Consider the following 15945-nt stretch of genomic DNA (forward strand, 5'->3'; position numbering starts at 1 on the left):
ATTTTCCACCCCCTCTCCCTGCACTGTGGCAGCCTGGAAAAGCCAGATTTGCCTTGATTAAATAGCGATGTTCAATCCTCACATCTCCTAAAACCAGGGCAAGTTTTGCCATTGATTTCAGCAGAGCAGGGACTACTATAAACCTTTATTGCTGTCACGGGATGTCACCTCACACTCACCCACTTCCCAAGCCCTGGGGCACACGGCTATCTGTATCTCCACAACAGTTTTGGGCAGACACGCATTCTTTTAAACTGATGATCCCACCATATGCTTTCTGCCTCTCACAGAATCCCTGGGCTGCCTGGACCACATGCTGAACACACAGCCCTAGAACATGGCACTGGAGCGAGCAGGATGCAGTGATGAGCAAGCATGCTCTGGGGGAAAGGATCTGACAGACACCGTGCTAGCTGGCTCCAGCTAAAATGGCTTGTGAGGCACCAATCAGTCTCTAGCAGAAGTGGTGTTTCTCCTCGTGTCCTAATACATGGGCTTGCTTAACAGAAACAACAAAGGAGGAAAGCTCTGGCAAGCAAGACTTCAGGAACTGGCACAAAAGAACAAGCTGACAGAGAGTTCAGAGGGTCACTGAACCTCAGCCTACTCACTGCATCATCCTGTACCAGATGTTCCCAGGGCTCCCCCACTCGCTCGGGTAGACAGCTGACCAGCAGAGCTGCTCAGAGCTCCCACTGAGCAACAGAAAAAACAACACCACCCAATACAAATTCCTGCTGTGTGGGAAAACAGCGCTGCAGTTTCTAGAGGTATCCACCACACATCTTTGGTCCCTGAGAACAGGGGCTCCTAACCACGCAATCACGTCCTCAGTCTCCAGTGAGCACCAGGGCCAACTCTCACACCAAATCGCTCTTGAGATTACAGAAGCATTTCAGTTTCCATTTAAAGGGAAAAGCACACTTCTCTGATCCTCATGGTTATGTGGAAGAACTGACTGCTAAAGAAGACAGACCTAGAGTGCACGGCAAAAGTATCTAAGTTTGGTTGTTTTTTTCCAGTCCCACAGCAGAGGCTGGGGGATGAAGGGATTGATAGTACCACTGAAGAGAAGGACTTGGGGGTGCTGGTGGATGAAAGATTGCACATGAGCCAGCAGTGTGTGCTCAGAGCCCAGAGGGCCAGCCGTATCCTGGGCTGCATCCAAAGGAGCATGGCCAGCAGGTCGAGGAAGGTGATTCTGCCCCTCTGCTCTGGTGAGACCCCACCTGGAGTACAGCATCCAGATCTGGAGTCCTCAGAACACGAAAAACATGGACCTGTTGGAGTGGCTCCAGAGGGACACAAAAACGATCAGAGGGATGGAGCACCTCTCCTTTGAGGAGAGGCTGAGTGTTGGGATTATTCAGCCTGCAGAAAGGAAGACTCTGGGGAGACCTTATTGTGGCCTTTCAGTACTTAGAAGGGGCCTGTAAGAAAGATGGGGAGAGACTTTTTAGCAGGGTTAAAAACAGGAGAGATTCAGGCTGGAGATGAAGAAGAAATTCTTTACAGTGAGTGTGATAAAATACTGGAACAGGTTGCTTATGGAGACATTGAACGGAGACATTCATGGCCAGGCTGGATGTGGTTCTGAGCAACCTGATCCAGTTGAAGATCTCCCTACTCACTGCAGGGAGGTTGGACTAGATGACCTTTGAAGGCCCCTTCCAACCCAAACTATTCCATGATTCTATGATAACAGACAACAAAATCATGATTCTGAAGTACCAGGCCAAAGACCTTTTACTTGTGGTTGGCCTCACTGAAAACATTTAAATGAAAAACACTAGAAAGAACTAGGTGTTTATTAAAGAATAGCACCTTGTGCTGCCATCTGAGAGCTTCTGAAAGAAGATATTTTAAGAACCTGGATTAAGGACTGCACAATAGTAGAGGGGTTATATGGGAAGGGGAACTGGGGGATGGGGAAATAGGGCCAAGCAAGTAGATCAGGTCATCTTAGGTCTCTTTCCACAGGTAAACTGCATTAAGCTAGACTTCACAGCCAATTTAGAGATGACCTACAAAGGCCAGACAAGTTTTTAGCTGTGGCTTTGATAGATACAAAAGGGTTGCAAAGTTGCATGTGTTCTTCAAGAGGGTTTTTCTTTTTTAAATAAGAAATATTTGGGACAGCAAGGATACTATCCCCTGAATTTGCTGATAAATTCCTTGGAGATGCAGAGAACTAAGGAACAAAGATGTTTCTTTCCTCCATCATAAAAATCAAATAGACTTTACCCCGTGCACAATCTGCCACCTCAGCAGCTTACATGGACTGTTACCAAAAATGTCACACTCCTGTTCCATTTTTGTCATGCAGGCTTCATTTTCTAATGGAGCAAGAGGCTACAGCCCTACCAGTTCTTCCGTTGCCGTGCCTTTCAGGAAAAAGAAGTCAAAGAAAACTCCAGCAGCAGAGAATAAATAAACAAAAATCTAGCTTAAAAAGAAAAAAAAAAAAAAAGGCAAAAAAGGAAGAACAAAAAAAAAAAAGGCAAGAAAAAAAGCAGAAACCCCAACTCTTTTATCAGGCTCCTCTGGGCACTGCAAAGACACTGGAATAGACACAACTCTAGCATTTTCCCTTTGCAGGAAACCCTGCAAGTCACACTAAGCAGGATTAAAAGGAAAAAAATCCCCCATCACAGCCGTGGTACTGTGGGATTCTCAGGTGACTCTTCTGTCTTTTAGGGACTTTCCTTCCCCTGCCAGTTATCTTTACTGAGTCTAAACAGAAACACCAAGGAGAGCTCACCCCAGCAATGACATGGAGGGACAAGAGCCTGTTAGCATTCCTGGAACATCCAGCCTATTAAATCAAAAAAAAAAAAAGGAAAAAAGAAAAGGTGGGGGGAGACAGAGGAAAAATCCACCCTGGGCCTGCACATTGCTGCTCACCACCATCTTGATGTCCTTGATGCGTGCCGATGGCATGGAGGCGGCTGGCACCAGATCAGCCCAAGAGAAGGAATGAGAGGCCAACAGAGATTTATGTGAGGAGAGTGAGATGGACAAGGTAAAATTGTCAGGAGGAGTTGTTAGAAAGTAAAATATATTGTGACAATTCCACTCCTGCCGTTCATCAATAAACTGACAGATCATTTAGTGTCAATTAGGAGTGATAGATGGACAAGTCCCCATGATCCTGGGCCAAAATTAATGGCTGGGAGGGAGAGGGTGATTGAAAATGACGGCTGACATTGAGAGGAAAGTCCTGAAGGTCCCCAAGGGGCCATTACTTGCCTCATTCCCTTGCAGATCAATGCAGGGACAAACCCAAAAACAGACACTTCAAGACAAAACTTAATCAGACTTCCTTTTCTTTCTTCTCCAAGTTGTGCCCCCTCACTTGGCAGCCTTGATCCTTTGTGCCTATGCTCTTCCCATCACTAAGGACATCCATAGATGTCCTCAGTGAGGCGGCCGTCTTCCCCACAGTGAGGAGCCTGGCTCTGCCCCTAACATGGCAGTGTCACAGGGAAGCCCGGCCTGAGATTTACCTCAACACTGCTGGACTGGGAGTAGAGGACAGAAAACAATGACAAAAGCTTCCCCTACCATGTCAGACAGAGAAACTCGTGAGCATTTTACTACTCCCACTTGCAAAACAGGGATGGCTAGAGGTTCTATAAACCAGACACTCTCCAGGGTCATTTCATATAGCTACAACACAGGATAGTTTAAACCCATATTTTTGAAACAGGAGGTTTTTAACTTTACTTACCTCTAGAGACCTTGAATCATAAAACTGCTTAATCTCTTAAATAACTTTCCTCCATCTCCAGGGTGCAGTCTCGCCATTGCCCACCCTCCAGAGCCCTAAATGATACCTACACGGAGACTGGGTTACCCTGCTCTAAAGGTCACCCCAACCACATCCACTTCCTTCCTACAGGCCCTTAATATTCGCCTTCTTGTTAAATGAATTCCTGAATCCCATACCACCACTTCTGTCCCAAAAGTTTCAGCATGGTCATTTTTCTAAATAAGTCTTGATTATTACAACTCTGTATGACCTACCAGCCAGAAAGGAGAAATATCAGCTGTAGCTGAAGCACTTGTTGCTAAACTGCCACAATCCCTGTAGGGAAAGGAAGTGCACATGCAGGCACTGGAAGGGACTTCCTACTGAAAGCAGCACTTGCATTTGCTTGTAGGGCCACCTGAAATAAGCCATGTTTATTCCACACCAATCCTAGCTGCTGCCTGCAGAACTGTATGAATTTTAAGGGGCTGATTGCAAGACCAAAGGGATAAAGGACCCACGTGAACTGGAAGTGTCCTGAGAAGCAAAGAAATAAAGATAATAATAGGGAAGAAAATGGCAGTAATTCTATACAGAAAGTCAGATGAGACCAGCAGAGGCTGGAATTAAATGGATCCTGGAAGTACCTCTCCTTTGTCAAATCCTTACCAGTAGGCAAAACTTTTTCCTTTCCTTATCCCACTGGCGGGTGCTTTGTATTTCTTCTTTCTGATGCATGAGATAACCTGACAATAAACCTCTGCTTTGCTTGTCACAAGTGTCAAAACTGATGACATTAAGAACATCAGCACAGCGTTCAGAATGGCACTTGGGCTCCATCCAGTGGTTAGAGAACTGCTTCTGTAGCAAACCCAGCTGTAATTACTATTATTTATATAATCTCATCAGGGTACCAGGCCCCAAGTGGCTGTCTAGGTTCTTGGCTGGTCCCCTTTCCTCTAATACTGGGGCTGGAATATTGCTGGGACTACCTCTTCTCATAGAGACTGACTCTCCTCTTTGAATACTAATTTAAATAAAGCCAGCAGACTCAGGTGCAGAGGGCCCCACCAGTAAGGGAAAATGACTTCTGTCTCTATTTTGCACCATTTATTTGTGATTGCAGAGGACTGGTCTGAGGGTTTGCTCAGACACTTACCTGCAGTCCTCTTCATTATCCAGATTTACAAAACGGGACTCCTAGCAATGATAGCTGTTCTACAGAGATACCAGGAGAGCAAAGTAATCTTTCCACGCTCAACTTCTGAAAACTTATCACTAAAGGCAGCATTTTATTAATTTTCTGGAATTTAAATACCTGACATTTGCAAATGCAATGGGAACTCGTGATAAAATAGTGCATCTTACTTGCACACCATCTGTGCGATTTAATTTCAAAACTAACTGCAGGCTGGAAAACTTTAAGGGCACTCCTCCTCTTCCTGTCTTGCAACAGTCTGAGACAGCAGTAGTCTGATGGAAGGAACCAGGAAGATGGTGAGAGTATTTGCAAGATTACCTAGGTATGACAAGAGCTGGGCAGGGAAGGGACTAAGCAGCAGCAAAGATTGAAAAACAGAAAAACAGGCTGCAAATTAAATTTTACTCTAATATGTGCCAAATGGAAACAAAAAGAACATTTTCAAATGATGTCACATTGATAAGACTTTGAACTAGAAGTATAGTATAAAATAGTTTAAGTACCTGTAGCCTCTCTGCACAGCCTAAGGAATAGAATAGAATTTACAATTTTCATATTGTCCATTTTGAAAAAACAAATTACTTAGAGAAATACAATTCCCAAGTGTAGGCTCAGTTACACTGGCATAAAACTTCTTATACCTACATCAGATATATCAATAGAAGCATGTTATTCTAACTACATCTACAATTAGTGAAATTTAATCAAGTTAACTTCATAGGCTTCCAAGCTGAGTCAAACTGGTTGAAAAGCTGTGGGGAGATAGAGCCTGAGAAAACAGAAACAACAAAGCTACAGCAACATTGGTATGACATCAGCCAATGACTCAGACTTTTCACATGAAGGCTTTACTCTGGGATATGTCACAAAGACAGCCTTACAGGCCAGCATCTCAGACTTTTATAAGGGAGACAAGGAGAGAGATCACCCTGGGGAGAATACACATCCGAAGGAAAGAAAAGACAGGGGAACTAGTTGTACAAAATCCTTGTACCTCACATGACCAAAGGAAGTCAGAACAAACTTCTCCTTCATAAAATCTATTCAATAAAAGCCCTTAATACAAATTAAACTAATACTGCCAGATACAACATGAGCATCATATGCGTCACTGAGCAAGGGGCACATCTTCACCTCATGTCCCATTTTGCAGGGTCTCACAGATAGAAAGGTCTGCAGGCTTCTACCTCCTGTTCTGCTTCTTCAACTGAATTGAATCCAACCTCACAGGAGCATTTACTCCGTACACCTGCTGTATCTGTAAACCATGCAATTGGGACACTGGACAAGCACCGCTGATAGCTACTGCTCTAAATATATCAGATGAGGTTCATATCAAACAATGGAAAACATCTCAAAGTAGCACATGTCACACTGCTGTTGCATTAGGAACCTGCACACTGTCCTCCAGGGCACATTAGGCACTGTCCTCCAGGCCCTTTATAACCGTATTACCTCCAATCCAGACCTTCACCTAGCCAACAGTTACATAATTTATTTTTCCTAAACAATGCCATTCACCCTTGTTCTCTGCTGTCACATTTCCATAAAGCTTCTGCTTGCTCCTGCAAAGAACCAGGATCACTGGTGGCATTTTTATTATAACCCTGAGGTGAGTGCATCTTTGCAATGGCAACTTCTAGCTGCAGCCAGCCTATGCAAAATAATACCATTATCAGAGTTAAGCTAGAGAGGAGCAGGAGGAGCTCAGGTTGAGATCTTTATTCCTTTACTCCAGTCTTCACCTTTTCAGCTATTTATTCTTCAGAGACAGAATGATAATTTTCCCAGAAAAGCACTGTTTTCCAGAAAGGCTGCCCCAGAATATAGAACACCCTTCTCACCCCCCTCTGGATGTCCTCTCCTATTCTCAGGGTTCCAGGAAAGAAAATACAAAATTTTTCCATAAATCACTGCCTCCAAAGTATATGTCAGGCATATACACTCTTATTATAGGCCTTAATGTACACAAGCGATCTCACACCACTCTGTCACTGAGCCCTTCAGTTCTCTGAATAGGAAATACAACACTAGCACAACTCTACAGCTTGAAAAATAACAAATAGTTTGAAACCAAGTCATCTCCCAGTCTGAACTGTCCTTCAGTTTTCATGCCTATTCTATTATCACATCCATATGTTTCCTTTCCCTTAGGTGTCCTTCATAAGCACCAGGATTCTCAACCTACACTCCACAATTTGTATACCTTTTTCTTCCTGTCTCTCATCGCTGACCATTTCCATCCATTTCCATTACACCATAACCCCATACACACACAAACATTGACAAATTTCACCTTTACTGTCAAGGCTGATCATTGAATCCTGAACTGTTCATTGCATTCTTGTCAGTGGGGCACTGTCATGTGTCACTCTCCTGTAAAGGGCACAACCAGTCAAATGCCCCCCTCCCTGCCCCTGCATTTAACATGCTTATTATGTTCTTGACTCCTTTCAGCTACTATACCAGGTAAGAAACACACTGCCTCTGGCAGACAGTGACACGTACACAGTGGCCCAGACTGGCCAATTTACAAAGAGCATTAGCCAGCAGAACCAAGCAAGAACAGTATCTCAAATGGTTTGAAGGAGAGACACACACCATTTACAACATCTAGAAAAACTGTTCCAATGCCTGTAACAGCAAAGCCCAACTAGTGATACTCAATCCTTTCCTAAGCCCCTCTTAGTAAAGAAAAACATGAGGACTCACTTGGTAGTTGCCAGTACAGCATCATCTGCCCAGCCTCCTTGCCGGCGTGGGGGTTTAGGTGGTGGACCCTTTAAAACAGAGAAGAGACACATTAGAGCCAGCTCCAGTCTAGGCAAAGTCAAGCCAACTGAGACACCAGGTACACATATATTAATGTAAAACTTTACCAAATAATAGCTGGAGAGCTCCTGTTTAAAATGTTGTCTATTCATAAAATAAAACAAAGACAAATATTACTCTAATCAGTATCTTGACAAGTTTCTCATCTGTGTATCTTTGACTTGTCCAGAACACACAGTACAGCAGCAGACTGATCCACAGATGATGTATTCTCCTGGCAAAATATGGCTACTGGGAACTGCTGCCCACATTTCAGTGGGAGGTATCACATGTTACATCTTTCCTAGGATACAAGTCAGCACATTTTAGACATCTTGCTTTAGACTGGGAATTGTTCCTAAAAAGTGTCTGCTTTTGTCCACTGCCTAGAAGAGGAGGTTAGATGAAGTGCAGATACAGCCAGCCATACCAACTACTTCTAAAGTTAGTTGAGATGAAACCTGGCACTACCACTGAAATGCTAAAGCGGAAGTTCATCTGGAGCTTAAAGGCACTCCCTGCTATTATCTTGCATTGCCCCGTGTGGCAAGAGAAAACAGGAATTCAGCCTGGGGGTTACGATGGGGATTTTCAAAGAACAGGACTATGAATTCCCACCATGTGGGAGCAGCCTATTCCTTTTGCAGTTCTGGGCTCTGTTCCTCCTGCCTGAAGCACCTCATGAGGCAGTGCCTTCCATGCTTTGCACAACAGGCAGTGGTGAAGGGAGGCATGGTGAACCCAACGGATGAATTTCAGTTTATACAGCTCCCAATTGTGGTACCCATTGAGGCAAGATGGGTTGCAGGGGCATGTGAAGGGAGCATCATGAGAAAGGATGATGCGTAAAAGATGTCCCAAAACAGGGAAAAAATGGTAACTGAAAAGGAGTGTAAGTTGGAGCAATGATGGGGGGACAGGTGGCTCCAACAGCTTTTATTAACGGAATGAACTGGGTGACTCCTGAGGATTTTTGACTTGACAGACAGGACCTTGCATGTATGGTGGGGTCAACCCTGAGACAAAGCCAAATTACCTATTGCCACAAATGAGGAAGGAGTTGAGCTAACCCCTGATGGTAAGGGTCTCCCGTGTTTATTTCTTGAAGCAGAAGCATTGTTTGCGAGTGTGGGAAATGAAGAGACCCTGCCAGGGGCAGCCACTGCCTGCTGCAGGGACGGGGCATGACCCTGCATAGCTCCCTGATAGGAGCAAAAATAGTCATCCTCCAAAAATAAACAGGGAGCAGGAATGAGGCAGGAGCTGCAGTCCCAAAATACCAGCTTTCTTCAGCAAAGGGAGCACAGGAGGGCAGAGGGACAGGCAGGGAGCGTGAAACGCAGGAAACAGCCTCCTTATATGGGCTCATCCGCAGGGGACAGAGCTCAGTCGACTGGAATGACCATGTCACAGAATGTGAAGCCTTCAGGGGCCCAATTGAATGGAGTTTTCTGAACTTTAAATGATTCCCCCAGATTCTTAAGATGCCAAACCAGAGAAGAGACTACAGTGCCAAAAAAGGAGCATTTTGAATTCAGTTCATCTGGACACACCCAGAGCCCAGGAAGAAGGGGAAAAACACACCACATATGGGCGTGCATGCCCACATAAACATCCCTATTCCTATCACACACCCCCCTACCTCAAAAAACACACTCCCTCACACATGGATCCTTCCCACGCATGCAAACAACCCCTTTCCCCTTAAAACATCCCTCTGATAGCCAGCCGGCCATGTTCCCAACACACAGCCTCACAACTCCTTACAAAGGTGCATGGAATTAACAAATGTCACCAAAGAACCTGGGCCTTAAGGCTGAGGGAAAACACATCTCCAGGGCATTCCAATGCATCTGCAATTTAATTCCCTCATCACCAAAACTAGCCTTCAGATCAAACATATATCAAGCGGGACACTCCACATCAGAGGATGAGAATGACCGCCTCAGTCTCTGCATAGCGGATGACTTCATGGCATCTAGGGGCTCAATTCCAATGTCTTGCCAATGTTACGTATTTGCATTGATCTCTCGTGAGACCCCAGCTGGAGCACTGTGTGCAGTTCTGGTGTCCTCAACATAAGGACATGGAGATGCTGAAGCAAGTCCAGAGGAGGACCATGAGGATGATCCGGGGCTGAAGCATCTCCTGTATGAAGACAGGCTGAGAAAGTTGTGGCTGTTCAGCGTGGAGAAGGCTGCATGAAGACCTCATAGCAGCCTTCCAGTATATAAGGGAGCCCACAAGGATGCTGCAGAGGGACTCTGCATCAGGGACTGTAGCAAAAGGACAAAGGGCAATGGGTTCAAACTTAAACAGGGGAAGTTTAGATTGGATATAAGGAAGAAGTTCTTTACTGTGGGGGTGGTGAGGCACTGGAATGGGTTGCCCAGAGAAGTGGTAAATGCTCTGTCCCTGGCAGTGCTCAAAGCCAGGTTGGACAGGGCCTTGGGCGACATGCTTTAGTGTAAGTTGTCCCTGCCCATGGCAGGGGGGTTGGAACTACATGATCTTAAGGTCCTTTCCAACCCTAACCATTCTGTGATTCTATGATCACACACACCAGGCAAGCCTGAATGTCTGCCAGACGCTGACAAACACCTCACATATACCTACAGGTCTTTTATTCCTCTTGCAATAAACCAGGTAATTCTTTTTGAACTGCCTACAAGAGGACAAGCAACAGGAAAGACAATGTTAACTGTCAGCTGAGGATAAGTAACTTTTCTTTGTTAGTTCCCTGGAAAGTATCATAATAAGGTCACATGCCACATGCACTTTTGTCAAGTAAATACACTTACCTTCATATACTTTCACATTTCCAAAACCTCAGCATAATTTACAATTGAGAATGCAATGTCATACATTGTCATACTGTGGTGACAGTTAGGGACACTGAAGCTGCAAGCAAGAGCCTGAGGCAAAAAGTGGGAAGATTGTCAACCCCAGAGAGAGCAGAGCAGAAACAGAGGACACTGTTCTTCCGTAATGGAGGAAATGTGCTCCTGAACATACCTTTTTGGTGAAAAAAGACTGGGGGCTTTAAATGATCAGAACTTGTTGGTACTTACGTATTATTTGGGCAAGATTTTTATGTATGTTCCCAAATGCAAAAGCTAAACTGTCCACCAAAACATGTTGGTGTTCAAAACACTGAGATTCCACCAGCTCCTGACAACAGTGCTCTCTCTCAGATCATGCTACTCAGTCTGTTTCACATTAACTAACCACTTACTTGCTGTGGTTTGCTTTCCCACTTAAGCTTTGTCAGTTATTCACCTCCAGAAGGTTTCTTCTACCTTAGTTTCTGCAGATAGTCTCCTTTTCAAGGAACATTGCCATGATCTCAGCTTTTTAGGTTTTTATTCTTTTTTTTTTCCCCCTCAGAAATCCAGGTCACCATTTTTGTGATGGCACTTCTCCAGTATTTCTCAGGCTACCTTCCTACCAACACTTTCATACTACCACTATAATCAGAATTTTATCTCTCCCTTCGAAAAATGACTGGCCTGAATTCCATCTCTCCTGCATTAAAGGAGAAACTCTACGTTCTTCTTTATCTGTAGTCAGGCCCTTTCTTATCAGACAGATGTAGAACTCTAATTTGGCTTCCCCATTAAGTCAAAAATTTCCATGCTACTTGTCAGATCATGTCTGCAGTTTTGAAGGTGTTAGTTGGATGTTGCTTTCCTCATGGAAGCAACAACCCTGTGCGTCTCTGGATCCTCAGAATCCAGCAAAGTTTCTTTTAGGACCTACTACAACACAGATTACAGACATGTTGGGTCACTCAGATTCTCAGGTGGGTCTGGAAGCACGGATTAATTTACCTTCATCAACATGACAACTCCTTTGAAACAGGGAGCTCTCTGTACAGGGAAGCAGGGACTCAAATGACATTGCAGCATGCAACAGAGGACACACAATTTTTCTGTCAAGTTTCTGTTCTCCTAAAATGTGTGGGATCTACGTTCTGCCGAATACACGAACACTGTGAGATTTTATACAGTATGTAGGTGCCTTGTTTTTAGCCAACACTGACCATGGTGCAGAAAGGAAGAAGTACGGCCAGTCTCAAATTTCCTCCCCTCCAGACAGCTGCCTGAGGCTCCTGACTGAGGAAACACAAATCTCCAAAACCAGGCCTGATGGATTAGTTCTGACTGCTGTCAATTAAAGAGCTGTAAGTCAAATAGCCCTGCTGCTTCCAAGTAGCCACATAACACAGTCTATACTGATTTCAGAGAGTATATGATGTCAAAACCAGATCAATTAAAGATCTATGCGAGCCCTGGCTTTTTGCAAAGAACAACCCATCTCTGCTAGCCCTCTTCATTACGTCCACAGACAGTTCAAAGTAGTACATCTAATTTCAATAAACACCCTCCAACGACTTCTGCATGTCTTAAATGCCTAGCAGAAAATACTGGATTTCCATTTCATCCACAAACTGTCCTTCTTCATGGTCACTAACCTTTCTTTAGTTGGAAAAGTGCTATTGAGACAGAGAAAGTTCTTGGGGGGCTTCAAATATTCTCTATCATAGCATGTAAAGGTGTAGCTCATATTGTTAAACAGCTATCAGGAATTTCTTCCCTAAAATAATGGTCAGCTAGCTAGTCAGCTTACATGTGCAGCTATGAAAGCTGTCATATTGCAGCATTTGGCTTAACCTGTCTCAGGAGTTACTGCATCAAAACAGTGAAGCAGCATACAATAATCTGACTCTCTGAGTGAGGAGTTGCCAAGGCAGAATGCTCTCACAACCCATAGTTAAGAGGGAGATGCCCCTCCAGTACTCCTAAGCATCTCTCAGTTTGCTGTCACCCAGTGCTACATACTGTCAGACATGTTCCCACATCCATCTCCACCACTCCTACAGTTCTTTTGTTGCCTTCAGGTGGGGTCCAGGAGCACTCAAAGCATGGCATAAATGTATGGAAAAGCTTTGAATAGTACTATTTTCAATGGGATTGTCTCTAATTCACATCAAGGTAGCCAAGCAGGAAGGATACGTCTAGAAAGGCTGGGAAACATGGCTGACTAGAAATGCTATTTCAGTAGATGTCATCAAAAGGCCAGTAGATAAGCTCAGAAAGCTGAAAATAACTGCCCTGCTGGCCAGCCACTCGGGGTGCACGGGAGAGAGGCAGTGCAAGACCTTGGGGAGCGCCAGGCCATGCAGTGCTGGGGCTCACACTAGGGAAGTTGGCCTAATTAGGGAACAAAAGTTCAGCTGCATTTTTGAGATTCCTCCTGGAGAATCTGGCCACCTTCCAGCTGAGCGGTCCCCAGGAACAGGCTGGGAGTCCAGCATGTCTACAAGCAACTGAAGACCACTGGGGAAAAAGAAACAATCCCTGTAAAATGGAAGCAGGTAAATAAGCCAATGCTTCCTTGGATGCTGGTTCCCTTTGGTGGCAGGTGTTTATTTGCAGAATGCAAGAATCCAAACAGATGACAGAAACTCTGGGATATGGAGGGACAAATTCAGCTCAGCCCAGGACAAGCATGCAAAAGGGAGGGCATTCACAATGTGCAACAGCTACAGGAAATTCTGTCTCACAAGAACCCTCCCAGGTTCTCGGAGATTCCAGTTGCTTCAAGTGCTATCTACTCCACTCCAAATTGTATGCCTAAGAAGGCAAAACCCTGGCAATGCACAGCACACAAAATGCCCCTGGTGAGGGCTCTTCCACAAATTGAAGATCACAGGGGACAACAGGACACTAGAGAAAAACAATGCTGTCAGACCATAAGGTCTTTGGGAATAGGAAATTTTTGTCCTATTCACGCACCAACGCTCTCTAGATCTTACTGCAATGTAAGCTGTAAATACAAAAAGGGCTATAAGGGACTGCATTACAATTACACACAACTTTTTCAGTCATGAACTCTCTGAACTAGAGTGGCATGACAGTGCCTAAATGACTGTGATTATTTTTACACAAATAAGGTCCCCCAGAAAGCACCCAGCTGAGTGTAGCCAGTGCTGGGCTCCTCAGTGTCATATTCCTAAGTTTCCAGGGATGTGGGGAAGAGTACTTGGAGGGTGGCTGCTCTGCAGATCCAAACCAGACCAGACAATGGAATGAGAGTGTGGAGCTGGGTGCCAACCACTGTGTGAGGGTAAGAACTGGGTCAGGAAAATACCAGTTTGATTAAAGGCCCTGATCAGATCAAGCCCGAGGCCATGTCTACACCACAGGTGCAGACACACCTGCAAGCAGTATCCATGTGAGTCAGCTTGAGTCTGGAACGATCTAGCTTAAGGTACTTACGGTAACCAAACTGGTACCTCCCCAGGCAGAGGGCAGGTTGCTTCTCACCAGGGGATCTCTGCATCCTTCTGTGCTATATTTTAGGATGCAAATACACTCACTCAAGCAACCCCACTGAACTGGGCAACCTAGCAATTTAAGTCCACAGTTGGCTTCATACTTCAGGTTCTTACATTTTTCGGATAGTTCTTCCAACAGTCATTGAAAACAATTGTTCCTGACATGTCTTAACCTAAAAAGCATCTCCCCATTTTTCCACCAAAATTGTTTTTGGGAACTACAGAAGGACTTGGGTGCTAGCTGTGAAAAGGTCAGACCATCAAATCTTTCCAACTGTTGCGTTAAAGCATGTTGTCACTCGATCTTTGAGTGATACAGAGCCACAGAAATCTGCAATCATCTATCTAACAGTCACAAATCAGTTGCTGTCCCTGCTTCAGTAAATGAAGGACCAAAGCACAACTAGAGAACAAGACAACAGCTACATTCATTAGGACAGATACAGATGTCTTCCCACTCAAATGTTGTTTTCCTTCAGTCAGAAAGTCCTTCCCTGCAGCCCCAAAGTTCTTTCAGTTCCATTTGCAAAGCAGGGTGGCTTCAGAAGAAATGACTGAGCCTTCTCTGACCCAGAACAGCTCATAGCTTTGTCATTACATACAATATTCTCCAGGGATGTAGTATAAACATGAGTTGATACATCTCCCAGTAGGAGGAAAAGGACAATAAAATCGGTATCTTGCTGCTCGGAAAGGAGATGGAGAGTTTAATCTTTATGTATAAAGCATGTGGCTTCAACATCCAAATGAACACCTCCATCCCTGGAAGTCCCTGAATGCAAAGAAAAACCTTGCTCCACTCCTGAAGGCAACAAAACACAGGATAGGGATCAGGATCACTCACTGCTAGCGGAGGGGCATGTGCTCCCAGAGCTCTCAGAATGGGGCAGATCTCCATGGAAGGCCAGGGTTTCAGACACACTCCAGTTCCCAGCCACTTTTTATCATCCCAATAGATCCCCAGACCCATCCTGAGATTGTCCACACACTACACAGGCACCTAATACAGGCTCCAGATTTTGCTATGAGTGTAAGGGATCAAGAGCCCCCTGTGGATCTGTATTTAGGGAATCCCCACAGTTCTCCTGCATAAAGCTCTAGTCCTCCTTTCAGACAGGGACTAAAGAAAAATAGAGGAGGGACTTCTTCAAGGCCCCAGAGCAAATCCGTGGCAAGGCCAGGAAGAGTACCCAGCAAAATTTTGGCTCACAGCCATGTTCATACTCCTCCTGCCTATTCTGCCTCTGCAAATTAACTGAGATATTAGGATACACCCTTTATTATACCACTGATCAGCCTTAAAGCCTTTTGGCTACATGTCCCAGGCAGCCTTGGAAGGTGCAGCCAAATGAGTGATTCACCTGGCAAAAATTCAGATCCAAAATGAGTGGGTTGCCAGGGGATGCAAAACAAGTCTCCAAGCAGGCAATGGCTGGAGGGCAGGACCTAAGCAGGTACGTTCACATCAAAAGTCCAGATGGGGCTGTTTGCTGGTATTCAGGCAGCCACAGAGTATCTTCAGCACAGCAAGAGGAAAGGGACCAAATCCATGAAGAGTTCAGACTGTTAACACTCCGCATAGCCCAAAGGGAGTTCAGAGAAGGGTTACATGAGCCATCAGGGGGACGAAAGGGCCAACTTCGGACAAATGATTCAAGAAGCCAAGTATTTCAGCTTGGCCAGGCGATGACTAAAGGAGGGATATACTGCAGCAAGTTTTGGATCACACTTTATAATGTAAAGTTCCACTAATAACTGGTTTGGAAAAGACTTACAATACAGTTAACAGAAGTTTGTGAGCATATAGTATTTTAAGTTATAAAAAGCTTACTGATCAGTAAG

At 44.8% G+C, this 15945-nt stretch overlaps 1 protein-coding gene across 3 annotated transcripts in view; it reads right to left on the reverse strand.

Annotated features, from left to right (window-relative positions):
* Positions 1–15945, reverse strand: part of IFT43 (intraflagellar transport 43) — a 48297-nt gene that overhangs the window by 23567 nt on the left and 8785 nt on the right. For all 3 annotated transcript variants that reach the window (XM_065686060.1, XM_065686059.1, XM_065686058.1), the window contains one exon: positions 7665–7732. In XM_065686060.1, the coding sequence (XP_065542132.1) occupies positions 7665–7732 (68 nt within the window). The remainder of the gene's footprint in view (positions 1–7664; positions 7733–15945) is intronic.

This window comes from Lathamus discolor, chromosome 6 (assembly GCF_037157495.1).
Source record: "Lathamus discolor isolate bLatDis1 chromosome 6, bLatDis1.hap1, whole genome shotgun sequence".
Lineage (NCBI taxonomy): Eukaryota > Metazoa > Chordata > Aves > Psittaciformes > Psittacidae > Lathamus > Lathamus discolor.